The following is a 14774-nucleotide window of genomic DNA, read 5'->3' on the forward strand; positions in this document are numbered from 1 at the left end:
TCTGGCACAGGATGTGGAAGAAGGAATCTGTAGTTTATTTCTGTTCACGTATGAGGCGTTACCGTGCTCGCCCATCACTGTGCCACTCCACAGATGTGCGCTTCACCTATGTAGCACCAAGATTCAGAGGGTTTTCTGTTATACTTGGACCAGGACTTGCTAAGAATGATTTCATGATTTTCAAAAAGACTTAGAACCTTAGTTATATTTTAATTTGCATATTTCTTTAATATCTAGAATTTCCTTAGATTTTAGACTTAAGTAAACTAGAAGAGAGACAAAGGTGTTTTATTTTGTTTTGTTTTTTTAAATAATGGATTCTCACATTCCCATGGTAATCCAAAGGGTATTTTTCAATTTTTTATACAGAATCATAGTACTAGATTAAGAATAAAAAAGCATTTTCTCTGATTTAGCATAGTTTATCATATGCTTTTAGGTTTTTGGGGTCTCACAAAATATCCAGATTCCTCTTGAGAATTTGAGTTTCCTTGACTACATTTCCATTTTTTCCTCTTAAAGGGGTTCTAGGTGTGAGTTTTAATTTTTTAGAAGAGTCACAGTAAGGTATAGTTGTAACATAAAAAAGGACAAGTCACTTATGGTCATCTTGGGAATTTCCCTTTGACAAATGTGTTTGTCTCTGTTTCTGCCCCAGTCTTGGGATAATAAGTGTGACACGCACAGACTCTCTGAACTATGAGGAAGTTCCTTCATGAAACAAGCAAACACACCCCAGTACACAATCACTTTTCCCACCCTCACCAAGAGGGTTAGAGGAGGCACCCAGAGAGTCTCTCTTGAGTTCCAGCGTCCTGGCCTCGCTACTGATGCTCGACTCCGAGGCACCCTCTGGACCCTCAGCTCTCCATTCATAGAACAGAAGTAGGAATGCTTGCCGCCAGATGATGCTTATAAAGCCGCTTGAAACGGAAGGCACTATAGAGACACTTCATTATAAATATCAGTATTGATGATTCCTTGGCTAAAACCCCCCGTATGTATGTTCACATATCTATTTAGTATGGTCAATTGTTCAGCTAATTAATATGCTTTTATTTTATGATTTGCTGTTTCCAGGGCACAGACAGAAGCTTGATGACTCTAAACCTAGTTTGTTCTCTGACCGCCTCAGTGATTTAGGGCGCATTCCTCATCCCAGTATGAGAGTAGGTGTCCCGCCTCAGAACCCACGGCCCTCCCTGAACTCTGCACCAAGTCCTTTTAATCCACAAGGACAGAGTCAGATTACAGGTAAGACAGATTCCTAGGTTTCACTTGCACACGCTCCGGCAGGCTGGGGGTGAGGGGCTACCATGTGAGATGTACTCACTGCAATACTCCTGGGCTGTGAAATGGCTTTATTATTAAAGAATCAAGACGTGAAGATCTTACGGACCTTCTTCTTCTTCTTCTTCTTTTTTTTAATAAAAAACCAAATTCCAGTATGCAGTAACTTTGGGATGAACTCTGGGGGAAGGTGCTGCCACGGCTGTGCTCTGGAGCACCGTCAGTCCACACTGGTGGGTGGTAATAACCATGCTCTCTGGGAGAACGTTTGCTGGAAGTTTCTGGACCGCGCCCGCGTGGCGCAGGGGAGACCATCACACCCTCACCATTAGAAAACTAGTGTGACTGTCTCAGATTGGGGCTTAAATTTCTGACATGTATAACTGTTTCATTCAGCGTGTTTGAAGATTGCCCAGGGCTAACAGGAAGCCTTGATTGGTGGGTACAAGGCAAGGTCAATGAGCAGCTCATCAGACAAAAGTCGTTGCTGATTCATATTTAGCTCCGGGTCCTAATGCGACATTTCTCTTTATACTACATTCTAGTAAGCTGCTTACTACCTTTCTTCTTAAAAATTAACGTCAGCGTTGCATTACAGACTAATCATTCACATTTGGTGCAGTGAGACTCCCAACTCTCTCTCTCTCTCTCTTTTTTCTGCCCTACTTGTGCAAAAACAGATCTTGCTTTTAGTGTGATTGCTTGTAGGTCATGGTGACAGAGAGTGTGTCAGTCATCATAGATCTTTAATTTGCTACCACAAGTATCGAGAGCTGATGTCACCTAGTCATGTCATCTAGTTTCTGTTGTTGGCAGGGGTGGAATAGAATGGAGCAAAATAATTCAAAACAAAACGTACAGTAAACTCTCAACATGGATCTATTCTGATGGTTAGGTTTTGGTCAATAGTGGTTAGGTGTTGAGTGTCCTTAATGGTTTATAAACGTAATTGTTTATAAATGGAATGACGTACCTCTCTATCTTTCCTGCCCATATTAGGTATATGTCTTCTTGCATGTTTACTTGGAGTAGGTTTCTGTGGGTATATATATTAGTCTGAATATAAGGGTTTGCCTGAGTATATATTTTTTAAAAAATGCAGAATTATAAAAATAAAATTAACACTAAAGAAAACCAGAGTTCTGCATCAGGGAAGAACATTAGAGCTCTTGAAGAACAACCATGTATTAGCCTAAATAAGTCTCTAAATGTTGATATGTGGGAATAAAAAAGTTAGTGCCTTTACTAGACATGTGTCCTTGATAAAAATGTGGGGGTGAAATTCACGCTAACTTGTGAATTTGAAGGTTATAGCTATAGGTGCTACTGCATTTAAGTGGGCTTTAGATCTTTGATTAAGGTCCATAAATAGCTCTCCTTTTGTCTTTATAGTAATCTTTGGACCATATGTGTGTATGGAAGCATTTGGATACATATATAAAAGTGTTTATATATGATTTTTAAGGGACTTATGGTGGCTAATAAAATATATATGAGAAAAATACATGTTCCATGATTTGGCAATCCCTGGGTTCTTTAAATGTTTGATTCCTGTATTCTCATCCTTAACTGCCAATTACGTTTTGCTAATGAGGAATGCTTTCAAAATAGCCTTTGAAAACTGGGTGTTGCTTGATCCATTTAAGAAGATGCTTTTCTCAAGGCTTTGACCTCAGACCTAAGGATGACATCATTAAAAAAATAACCGGAGGACATTTTAGAAACCGAAGGTACCTTAGCTACTGTTAACCAAAAGGCCGGTAAGAGTGGCGAAGAGACCTACTGTTTCGCAGCAGTTTAAGTGTAGAGAGTAATGCTCTGGGGAGCTGTAGGACACATGGAGAGCGCTTGGGCAGATCAGGCTCCTGGCCGGCTCCGTAGACTGGGCTCGACGCTGCTCGTCACCCTCCTCCCTGTCGGGAGGCTCAAGAAGGTCAAGCTTCTTGTCTGCAGTTTTGCATTAAGTTAGTGACAGCGGAATTAGGGCTCTCGACTCCTGATGCAGTATGTTTTTTCTTAATACAATAGCATGCTGCAACTCCATCACCATCAATTACAGATAACATTTACATCTTCACTGGATGTATTTTGAAAAACGAAAACATAGAACATTTGTATTTCTAGGTCCCGATAGCTTTCTGGAATTATACCACCAGAGTATTGGCTCTGCATCTGGGATGACAGCACCAGTATAATTTCTAGATCAGTCTTCTCGTTCTGCTAACATTCACAAGCCGTTGGGCCCAACAACTTTCCCCAGCCTTCCCGAGTTGCAGATTGGCACATGCGCATGTGTGCACATGCGGGTGCGCATGTGCACGTGCGGGCACGCGGGCGCGCGCGCACACACACACGTACACATGCCGCGCCTACGCACTCCCGGCCGTGCGCACTTTCCTTTCATGCTCCTGTATTGTCAGTGCCACAACACAAGGTTCTACTCGTAACCAAGGGTGTACACGGTTCTACCATGACTCAGATGAGTGGGAGAACCAAGACCATCCGTAGCGGCAGCAACTTCCAAGTGAGTTGAATCGATTTCATTATTTTCCCCTCTGGGTTAATTTTATTTATTTAGTACGAATTAGAGCCTACTACATGTAGAGAATTGGGTCTTGGTAATATAGGATGGGGCGGGGAAGCAAAGCTCTCTGTCCTTGAGTTAAAGTCTAATTCAGGACGTAGCTGTCCTTCCCAACCCTCGCACAGCCACATCCTGTCCCCAGAGGATAACGTCGTTGTTCCCTGAGGGCATGTTCTTCTCTCTGTACCCCCTTACTTAGGCTGGCCTCCCTCCGGTGGTTCCTGTCTGCTGAAATGGGCCGTCTATCCTTCAAGGTCACTGTTAGCTTCTTTAGGAAAGAGTCCTGGCACCTCTGCTTATAGGCTGCCTACCCATCCTCTAAACTTTAGTTGAGATTGCCTTATTTTACAGTTTCCACAAGTTCGTTTTTTCCCTACCCTGTTAGATTGCAAATTCTTTGAGGGATTTATTACGGGGATTTATTTTGGTTTGTGCCTAGCATAGTGGTAGCATCTCGTGAAATGTCGAATGAATGAAAGTTTGTTTTTTTATTTTTATTTTTTTAAAGATTTTATTTATATTTGAGATAGAGAGAGAGAGGGCATGAAAGAGAAAGCATGAGTTGGGGAGAGGAGCAGAGGGAGAGAGAGAAGCAGACTCCCTGCTGAGCAGGGAGCCTGGTACTGGTCATGGGATCATGACCTGAGTTGATGCTTAACCGACTGAGCCACTCAGGTGCCCCTGAATGAAAGTTTAGATGAGAAGAGATCCATACAAGAAGGGCTGGGATGTCATGCCTTGTTGGCAGTAACTGTTTCTAATTTCCTGTCCCAGCGTGTCATTGTTCCCTGGCGATGAAAAATAATGGCAGAAATCACATCTCAGTATAACGCTTACGTAGTTAAACCATGATTAAATTTAAATTCTACTTACAAGCCTTACCTGTAATGGATTTTGTAACTTCTTTGCATCATGTCACATCTGCATTTTAGTTCATGGAATCTTTTGGATACAGATGTTTGTCACCTCTCATTGGCTTGGCCCCCTTGATATCTCAAGCTCTTAGCTCAGGACTGTAGCTGATGATCGTGGTTGTATGGTCACTACTGGTTCTCCCATTTGCCAGCAGAAAAGGAGTGACATGAAGTTAGAAATCATAAACTGAGCAAGCGATAGACATTTAGTATTTCATATTCGTGTTCTCCAGTGTCTCTCGCAGTTCCTAAGGCTAACGGTCTCAGCCATGCAGTGGGGTGACTTCTTTGCTGTGCTGGCCTCATGGTATCATTCTGTCATAGTCATGAATGGCTGATGTTCTCTCTGAGGGCCCCAGGCCTCCTATGGCTTCCTGAGGAAGTTGCTTCCTTCCTCTGTACCTTTTTTTTTTTTTTTCAATCTTTCAGACATCTGGTGCCTGTTTCTGGGTGCTGGGAAACACCTAGTCTGTCACAAATGTCTGTTTCTTTGGATTCAGAATATGGTGATAGCAATAGAGTTGGGATATTACGTTAGGAGATATTACTCAAGATAATCACTATTTTAAACTCATTACTTTGTGGGTGGCTGAGCTAGACCTAAAACAAACAATAAAAAGCAGACTTAGGCCCTTGCGTTTGGTGGATTGGGACATTCATCTAACCTTTGGGGTGGGCAGTCTGCTGTTCTGTTGTTCATTCATTCAGAAAATATTTGAGTGCTTACTATCTGCTAGGCATTAAGTGAACAAGATAGACTCAGTTTCTGCTGACGAGGAGCTTACATTTTTGTGCTAGATATAGTCCGTAAATGGAGGAATAAGCATGCATACAAGATAATTCCAGATAATAACACCATGTATTGAGAAATTAAACAAGGTAATGCATTAGAGAACAACTTAGGGAAGGAAGAAGGTAATTTTGATTAGAAAGTTGGGACAGGGTTCTTTGAAGAACTCAGAAGATCATAAGGAACAGTGTTTCAGGCCATGGAAAAGTCATGCAAAGGCTCTCAGGAGGCAGTGGCCATGGTGGGCTCCCGGGGCAGGTAGGTCCATGTAGGTGGACATGGGAAATGATACAGAAAGACAGGCAGGGAATGGATTATGCAGAGTCTTCAAGGACCTGGTAAGGAGCTTGAGTTTTGTTCTGATTGCAGCAGGGTGCTCTTGAAGGATGTGAAAGCAAGAGAAGGACATTATCTAATTTACATGCTTTTCAAAAGTACTTTGGTTGCTGTGTGAAGAATGGATCGTAAGGGGCAATGGTAGAAACAGGGTCATCATTCAGAACGCTGCTGCTATAGCCTGGGAGAGAGTTAAGGATGGTAGCATTTCTCTTCTTTCTTCAAGACTCAGATCAAATGCCAGCATCTCTGTCAGACTTCTTCCAGCCTACCCACACTGAGCCCAAGGCTCCCATTCCACTGGTCCCCTTGGTGACAATTCTCTGTTTACACATCTGTCTCCTTCATCAGACTTTGAGCTTTTAAAGTTTAGGGCCATGTTTCATTTACCTTTTTGTCCCCATTGTCTTATATAGTGCCTATTGCTTAGTGAGTTTGGTTTGGTGACAAATGAATGAATGGGTCATTGACTTCTTCAGGAAGTGTGACCCATTATTATCCTCGCCCTGGTACCTATTTGATTGAATTGTTATTGGCTACCCTTTACTGGATGCATATTGTGTGCCGGGCGTTGCTGTAATGAGGTCAGTTCATATGCTCCTTACCACAGCTCTGTGAGGTAGGCGGCATTATGCAAAGCTGAGGGTCTGAGAGGCCAGACGCCTTTGATGCCTTGCCCAAGGTCCCACGTACAGCTAGGAAGTGGTGAATACAGGAATGGAAGCCAGGTGTGCGTTGCTTCAGGGTCCCGTGCTCTTTAACCACCGTGCACTCTTGGGAGGCTGAAGCATGCTTCTGTCATGGCCCGTTCCTCCCATTTCTGTACCTGTCGACTTTTGTTTATGCTGCTCTTCCCCACTGATGAGCTAGTTTGGCAGGAAGTGCTTATTAAAGCTTTAACACAGCTCTGAAAAGGACATATCTTACAGGTGGAAGAAACTGATTCTTCAAGACAAGACTCACTGAAAGCTGCTTCAGCTATGATAGTCGTCAGTGAGCCCCACATTCTTAGCAGGCAGTCACCCTACTCCTTTTCAAGTCGGGCGTATTGCTGACAATCTCAGTGATATGTGTCCTAAGGGACTAATTTCTTTTTCTTCTCCCTATTGGATCTTATTTAGAATCCTCAGAGATGACATTTTCATAGAAGGGATGCATCAAGAGTATCTGAATTATGCTTTAAAATGCAATAAAATTGTTTTTCATGATTAAATTACAGTTATGTAATTACAGTTATGTGAGTACATATTCCAGGTAACACTTTTAGGAATATCTCAAAAAGCAACTTGGCCAGGCATCATGTGGAAGAATCGTTAGCAGTTACACTGACCACCCAACTTCGGTCTGATTCCCCATTCCCTTGGCTAACAATGCGCCTTTAAACGCGAAGAGGATCTCAGCCAACTGTATTGGGCTGTGTATGTTTGGCTGTCCTAGGCCTGGGTCTACTGTGCTCACACGGAAACATTGACTAGCATAATCCTTTCTTTTTAATGTGAAACAAGGTGGGAGGTGACGTGGCCATGGAGCTGGGGGACGGTGGGCGGTGGCTGTGTCAGGGAGAACGAGGCCCGAGAGAGGCCCGGTGACCTTTAGCAGGAAGAGTGACCACAGGTGCCATCAGCGTGAGAGGGTGGTGGGGTGCAGAGAGTGGGAGAGGTAAGCGAGGTCTCAGGCTTTATGACCACCATGGTCTTACTCACCTGTAGGCATCTCCCGTCTGAACGAACTGAAATCACTGCCTTCAAAGACAGGCTGTTGAAAGCACTGTCCTTTTACTTTGGTGGTGCTATTGTTTAATTTCCGAAGTTACCAGAAAGTCCTATCCCATCTTCTTCCTTTGAAATGGTTTGGGCAGGATAGCCAGGTAGATATGCTGCTGCCATGCACATCGGTGAGCTGGAAATCTCTTTAGAGGAGGTCACCAGTTACAGTCCTTATGAGAAAACAGTACAAACTCTGTGTAATTGCATATCCATTCAGCTCTGGAAGCCACCTTATGAGGAAGCGCAGAATTCAGATTCAGTCTGTGCTGGCTTTGAAGAATAAGGCTCAGGAGGCCCGTGTGGAAAGCGGGTGGTCACCGTGTTGGGCAGCGTCCTTAGATCAACTTCCTAAAGATCTCTGGCCTTGTGTCAGTAGGAATTCCCTTATTACTGAAGATGCCCTGGCTTTATTACGCTTTTAGAAAAATGGAGAGGGGCAATGTTCCAAGAAAAATTACTTTCTTGAGTTCCAAAAACTTGCCTTTGTAATTTCCTCCTATCTGGACTAGAAGATGCGTAGTTAATAGCTAACTGTGATAAGAAGAATCTATCTACATAAGGCCTCAATTTATCCTTCCCAAAGACTGTTCCGTTTCTAGCCTGTCTTTGGGTCTCTGCCCAGAGGAAGTCTTGATTCTTTCTTTCATTCCTTTCCAGAACATTATCTTTCTGTTTGGTTTGATATCTGGTTTTAGCTTTACACATACACATGTATGTGCATATGTAATGCAGACATACAGAGACATGTACCTATGTATATGTGTACACGGATATATGCTTGTCTTTCCTCTTCACTAGTTGCCTGGGGACCTTTCTTGGCCCTTTTTACCTTTTGCAATGGACCATAGGCAAAATAATCAGAATAGGAATCTAGCTTTGAATGAAATAGTCTCCCTACAAGGCCAGTCCAGGAGAGGGGTGTGTCAGGCATGCAATTTGATATAGTGGATACCCTGACAGTACATTTCGATGTTCAATCATTGATGGGCACCCAGGGCTTCAAACTGAGAGTTGGTGTATATGGTATTGTGCAGTATTAAAAGGAACAACAATATATCCCAAATATTATCAGTTTAGAAAGTGTTTTGATTCCATTTCTTCATTTTAATATGCGCAGAAATACTCTAGGAATAAAATTGTGTGTCCCTCCTCCCACGTAAGAGCATCAGATATTTTTCTAGGGCTTTATTTGGATAAACCCTTGCTTTTTGACTATTTCAAAACAATTACAGGTAGCGGTCTTTAAAAGACAGATATCACTGAAAGGTCCATATTGTGAAGGCCATTTAGTGAATAGGAAAACTTAGGCATCAGGAGATTTTAAAAACTCTAAGAGCTAAAATCAGTGTCCCAGGAAGGTGAAATCTGGCAAGGTGGTTTTAGGTGGAGAGGAGGTGAGGGGAGAGGGGAGAGGGGAGAGGGGAGAGGATTAAGAAGAATAGTATATGTTTGGAACAGTCATCAAGTGAACGATGGGAGAGGAAAATGACTTTGGGTGAGCATCGCTGAGGAGCCAGCTTAGGATAGAGATAATTGGAAGAGCCAACCAGCACCGTTATGTGCTTCTCTCCTGCACTGGTTGCAGTTTGCTAATAGGAGTGGTCTCTGGTGTGGTGGATCATCCGTGAGAATGACAGTCTGTCCTAGGATTTGGTAGGACTTGGTACAAGTCAGGGAAAGAAGGAAGATGTTGAGCCAGTTACCAATATGGAGGAACACTCTGGAGGTTGGTAGGTCATGGTAAAGGGGGAAGAACTTCTGAAGAAGAGTTGGCTCGTCTTGGGACCTTGGAGAATGAGCCAAGTGGAAAGGTTAGGAGGAAAGATCTGGGGAAATCCAAGTTTCAGGTCAGGAAGGAAGTAGGAGTGTCCTATCGAAAGATTGAGGGTAGACGGGAGCTCTTGTCCTCTCCTTCAACCATTCCTCACGTGATGGCTAGAGGTTCCATCTGATGCTGCCTTGAGAAAACACAACCATCTAGCTGTGTGTGAGCAGGGCAGTAGGAGTCTTCTGGTACTCTCTTCATGCATGCCAAGATTGGGTTAACTTTTGTCATCCTGTCGCACTGTGGCTTGCAGTCCAAGAAAAGCTCTGCTCTTAGGGCAACCTTCCACCATCCTGTCTTGGACTTGACCAAATGCCTCGCTGTGCTTTCTTTCTTATTCAGTTTCATTACGTCACTTGCACCTCCTTTTTTCCATCTTTGAGGGTTATTTATAGTTCTGATGCATCACCCAGTGTGTTGACTGTTCCTCACAACTTTGTCTTGTCTTGCGGCTTAGAAAGGTCGTTTTTAATTCTTCAAAGACTTTCACGAATGTGCTGGACAAAACTAGGATTACAATGCCATTGAACCGGCCACTATGCATCTCTCTCAGAGCGGACCATGAGTCATCCCAACAGCCACTTTCTGGTAGGCCTTTTAACTGGCTATAAATCACATCAGAGATAAGGCGTGTATCTTGCTGAGGTCAGGATGCGCAACGGACAGGTGAGCTCTCTTCTAATCTAGGGCTGTGGTAACTAAACCCAGGAGACAGGTTTTTTGTGGACCTGTTCTGCTTTCTGGTCGTCACTGGGGAGCTCAGGTGTGAAAAGCTTGTTGTCCGCAGGCTGCCGAAGGTGACAGTGTTTTCAGTGGACTGCAGGCGAGTCATCAGCAGCAGAAGCTCCCAAAAAACTAGTTGACATTCAGATCTGACCAATAGTAGTGCTTTTCTCAGAATAAGGTGAATGGAGTAAATGAATGTAAAACTACTATAGACCGTCTAGGAAAGGCATTACCTTCAAATCATTTTGTGACTCTCACGTGGAAGAAGAGTGCCAGAGAGCAAAGCTAAGATTAGTAGTGAGTGGACTTACGGGGAAACAGACTTTACTTAATATGACTTTGTAGCCCTGCTCTGTTAAATAGAAGCCTGCTGGTCCCCACAATTCTTGAAATACTGCCCGGTACAACTCATCTCGGAGCAGAACCTTGAATTCGTTTAAAGTACAAGTCTCTCTCCTCTGTCTTCTTACCTCTCTTGGGCCTCAGTATCCTCGGAAGCATGTTTGTTTTGCTCCTTCTGTTTGAAGATCATTCTTCTTGATAGGGAAGATTAAATCAGAATAGCGTTGGGTAATTTTCCTTTCTGACTGTCAGCAGTAAAAATTATGCCCATTGTTTTCAAACTTTGGCTCATATTAGGCATTACCTGGGGAGCTTGTTAAAAGGGCAGGTGTCCAGGCTTTACCCCTGAACCAGGAGGTATGAGGTGGAGCCTGCCCAGATCCCAGCGGCAGGCCCATCAGCACAGGCTCCCTTGCTCAGCCAGAGCTGATCTGATCCAGCCTCGGGCATCTCAGGAGCCTCATCCCTGGGGTCGGAGGGGGTGTGGAGGCAGCTAAACGCCCCAAGCTGCTTGCTGGCTTTCCTGGACTCTGCCCCTCTGTCCATTTCAGCTGCTGTTTGCCCTATACACCTTTCCCTGTTTGCCCAGTCCTAGAATGGACTTGTGCCCTGTTTCTGTTATGATGCTGTCGGACGGACGGAGATTTTAAAAATGCATATCTGATTATGTCACCTCATACTTAAAACACCTCGGTGACCTTCCATTGCACTTCGGATAAAGCCCCAAACATCTAGTGCGGCCTGGCAGGTTCTGCTGGCTCTGACTCCTCCCCTGTTCTCCTCTCACAGGATTTTGAACCTTTTGTCAGGAATCCACCCACACTGGCTTTCTCAGCTCCTCCAAAAACTGTACTGCCTCTGTCCCAGGAACTTGATACACGATGCGCTTTGCCTAGAGCCCTCTCAACCTCACCTACAGATCTGCCGGACTCTTCGCTTGCCTTTGAGTTCTTGGCTTCATTACCACATCACATCATGAGACCCCCAGGTGTGGTTGGGGGTCCCCCACTGTGCATTGGCATGGTGCCAAGGACTCTCTTTTCTAGTACTTCTCACAGTTCCATGATTAGTTGATTCATGTCGTTCTCCCCTGTCAGACTGCAGAGTGTACGAGGGAAGCGATTAGGTCTGTCTTTATTCACCATTAATGTCCCTAGCGCCTAGCCCAGTACCAGAGGAGGCTACTCAATCAGTAATTTTTGAATGAATGAGAGAATGTTCGGATGGGTGAATGAATGACCAGGAGATAATTCTTAGCATCAGGGATACCATTATCCATCTGACAACAGGAACCACTCAATCAGTAATTTTTGAATGAATGAGAGAATGTTCGGATGGGTGAATGAATGACCAGGAGATAATTCTTAGCATCAGGGATACCATCATCCATCTGACAACAGGAACCACCATGCCTGGGGACCTTCTATAATGCCCTAGCTTCTGTAGCTGACCCCCTGATTTGACCTGAACCGACTACATCCACTTCAATATGGTGATTTGAACTGGAGTTCACTTCCCCTGGCCAGCCCCACGTCCAGGTTATATCACAAGTTCTGGATCTGTGTGTAGCTTTTTCCCACCCCTCTGCTGGCTTTACCATTGAGGTCCAAGGATGCGGCAAGGTTGAGGCCAGATTAGGTGTGACATGTGGTAGAGACTCTCGTTTCTTCTATTAAGTTTTTTCTAAATAAGAAAATCCCCACGTTTTTTAATGAGACGGTTACAAGTCCCATTCGTCCAAAAGCTGGTGATACTTTGAAGGCACTTCTCATTACCTTGTCTTAATTCAACTTCCTTCTGTTTTTTTTTTTTTTACCTTTTGTTGTGGCATATGACCTCTTAGACTGTACATATCCTTTCTCATTCTCTTCCCTGCTATTGTCTCCTAAGGGTGACTAAGTCCCTCTTCTTCCACTGTTTGCTTGTACCCTAGGTAACATCCAGTTTTAAACAAACAGTGTGCTGCTTTTTTCTCCTCAGATTTCAGTCTACAGCTCTGTGAATCAGTTGGGTTGGTCTTCTGCCAAATGAATCTGGTAGCCATCTCGGTCGCAACCCTGCTCTTGGGGTCTTCTCTGCCCTGTGATGGGAGGCGCTGGGAGGGCCAGCTGTCAGCCACCTTTCACAGCCAGCCCAAACCTGCTCAACACACCTTCAGTAATTTCGGTGACAGCTCCTGTCTCTGGAAAGGACTGAGGGTAGGAAGCCCGCTTTTCTGAATAGTTAGGATCCTAGTGTTTCAAAGCTGGAAAAACATCTTAGCAATAACCCACCCGTTCTCATCACCTCTTCTAGGTGCAAACGGTGAGACTCAGAGAAGGTAAATGATTGGTGCACGGCTGTACCGTTTGTGCCGAACCCACCAGTCCTGGGCTCTTCCTGTGCTTGGAAAGGAGCCTGTTTATGTTAAGAACCATGTTTCCTCCTAGTCAAGAGAACCAGAAGTGAGTGGGAGAGCTCATTCAAAAAATCCAGTCTAGCTAACAAAGTTATTGGAGAAGACAGAATTTAAACATTAAGTATTTAGTGTAAATTGTTTTGAAATGGGAATTAATGTACATATGGATGAGAGTGTCTTTGTATTGTGAATGATAGGAATATAACAGAAATAGCTTAGGATAGAAAACTGCAAACCTGGGGCGCCTGGGTGGCTCAGTCCTTAAACGTCTGCCTTCGGCTCAGGGCGTGATCCCGGCGTTCTAGGATCGAGCCCCGCATCAGGCTCCTCCTCTGGAAGCCTGCTTCTTCCTCTCCCACTCCCCCTGCTTGTGTTCCTTCTCTCGCTGGCTGTCTCTATCTGTCAAATAAAGAAAGAAAATCTTTAAAAAAAAAGAAAATTGCAAACCTGCCTCTCTCTCTTGAGATTACTGGCTTTATTTGACCCTGGTAGCAATTGGGAGGGTATAAATCATAAACTAGTCGACTCTAGACACAGTTCATTTTAAATACCCCAGTTTTCTTAAGAAATATTTGAGGTTTACACAGGCTGATTTGAGTACTGATTAGGGTAAAAAAAAAATGGGTGGAGGATAAGGGGTGGGAACATAGAGCTTTCTCATTGTACCCTGTTCCCCAAATACAGCAGGTGCTCCCGTAGACACATGGAGCTTTGGCAGAAACCGTTGGCTCCCGTCGGGTCACATTACACAGAAGGCTGCTGGCACTATGAGCAGGAAGAAGCCTTTTGTGCGTTGGTTCAGGCTTTGCCCCTGTTAACTTGCTTCCTCCCATCTCTGCATGAAGTTCAACACCATGTGCGTGGTGTGCCTTGTTGTGAGTGATTCTTAGGAAAGCAGGCCCTTTTTCACACCCACACATGTTTAACCAAAGTGTTTACAATAGGAGGCCCGCTAAGAGCAACCACTGAGTTTCCACGCTTGCCTCTTGCTGGGCTTTCATGCAGGTCTCTCCCACTCTGCTCCCCACCCCCCGACTCAGACTCATTCAAACTTAAGAAAAGACTTCTACAGTATTTTCCTAGAGTCAGTTCATTTTCCTAGGGTGCCTTTTTTCTAAGGATCTGCCTCCTCCTTCTCTTTTTATGACTCCAAGTGTTTAGAGTTCAATTATGCAGACATGGGATTAGCTTTCCAGTCATTTGAAAGTATGGATCTTCTCAGAGCCATGACTCTTTTCTATACCATTTTAGGAGATGAATGGCCACTCCTTCCTTTTCCCCATATCGGTGATTGAACTTCAGAAGCTATGATCCAACTTGAAGGAGAGAGCTTGCTCTTCTTACATCCATAGGTTTAAATAAATCATTGTCTCCATTTTTGGCTGGTGCTAAGGCACCTTGAGACATGGGAACCACTCTTCCCCAGTTAGCATCTGGGAGCATCTCCTGGGTATGTTACCTTCAGTACTTTTTGTTTTGGGGATTTATGGCACAACCCCCAAGTAGCCCAACCAGAAGGAACCGCACTCTAGAAAGAGAATTTATGAACTCTGCCCTGACATTGATGCCTCATGGTTCATTTCTATCTTTAGAGCATTTTTTTAAAGATGCAAATATATGCTTTGAATATTTTTGAATTGATTGTTGTTTATATTTGTCTGTTTTAACTTTCCAGACTGCTTGTATAGGCCTTTTCAAGGCAGGAGATGTCTTTTGTGTCCTGTCTGCCCCTTAGACCATCACACTGCCACACGGGTCCTATAGAAGCTGTTTATCCCAATAAGAATTGGTAATTTGTTGGTT

General features: G+C 44.0%; 1 protein-coding gene across 6 annotated transcripts in view; it reads left to right on the top strand.

Moving 5' to 3' along the window:
* RUNX2 (RUNX family transcription factor 2) overlaps positions 1 to 14774 on the top strand; it is a 180872-nt gene that overhangs the window by 65709 nt on the left and 100389 nt on the right. For 5 of the 6 annotated variants that reach the window (XM_040643544.1, XM_040643545.1, XM_040643547.1 and 2 more), the window contains exon 4: positions 1081 to 1254. The exons of the other annotated variant lie outside the window; for it this stretch is intronic. In XM_040643544.1, coding sequence (XP_040499478.1) covers positions 1081 to 1254 — 174 coding nt within the window. The remainder of the gene's footprint in view (positions 1 to 1080; positions 1255 to 14774) is intronic. 6 annotated transcript variants of the gene reach the window in all.

Source organism: Ursus maritimus, unplaced genomic scaffold, assembly GCF_017311325.1.
Source record: "Ursus maritimus isolate PB19 unplaced genomic scaffold, ASM1731132v1 scaffold_29, whole genome shotgun sequence".
Lineage (NCBI taxonomy): Eukaryota > Metazoa > Chordata > Mammalia > Carnivora > Ursidae > Ursus > Ursus maritimus.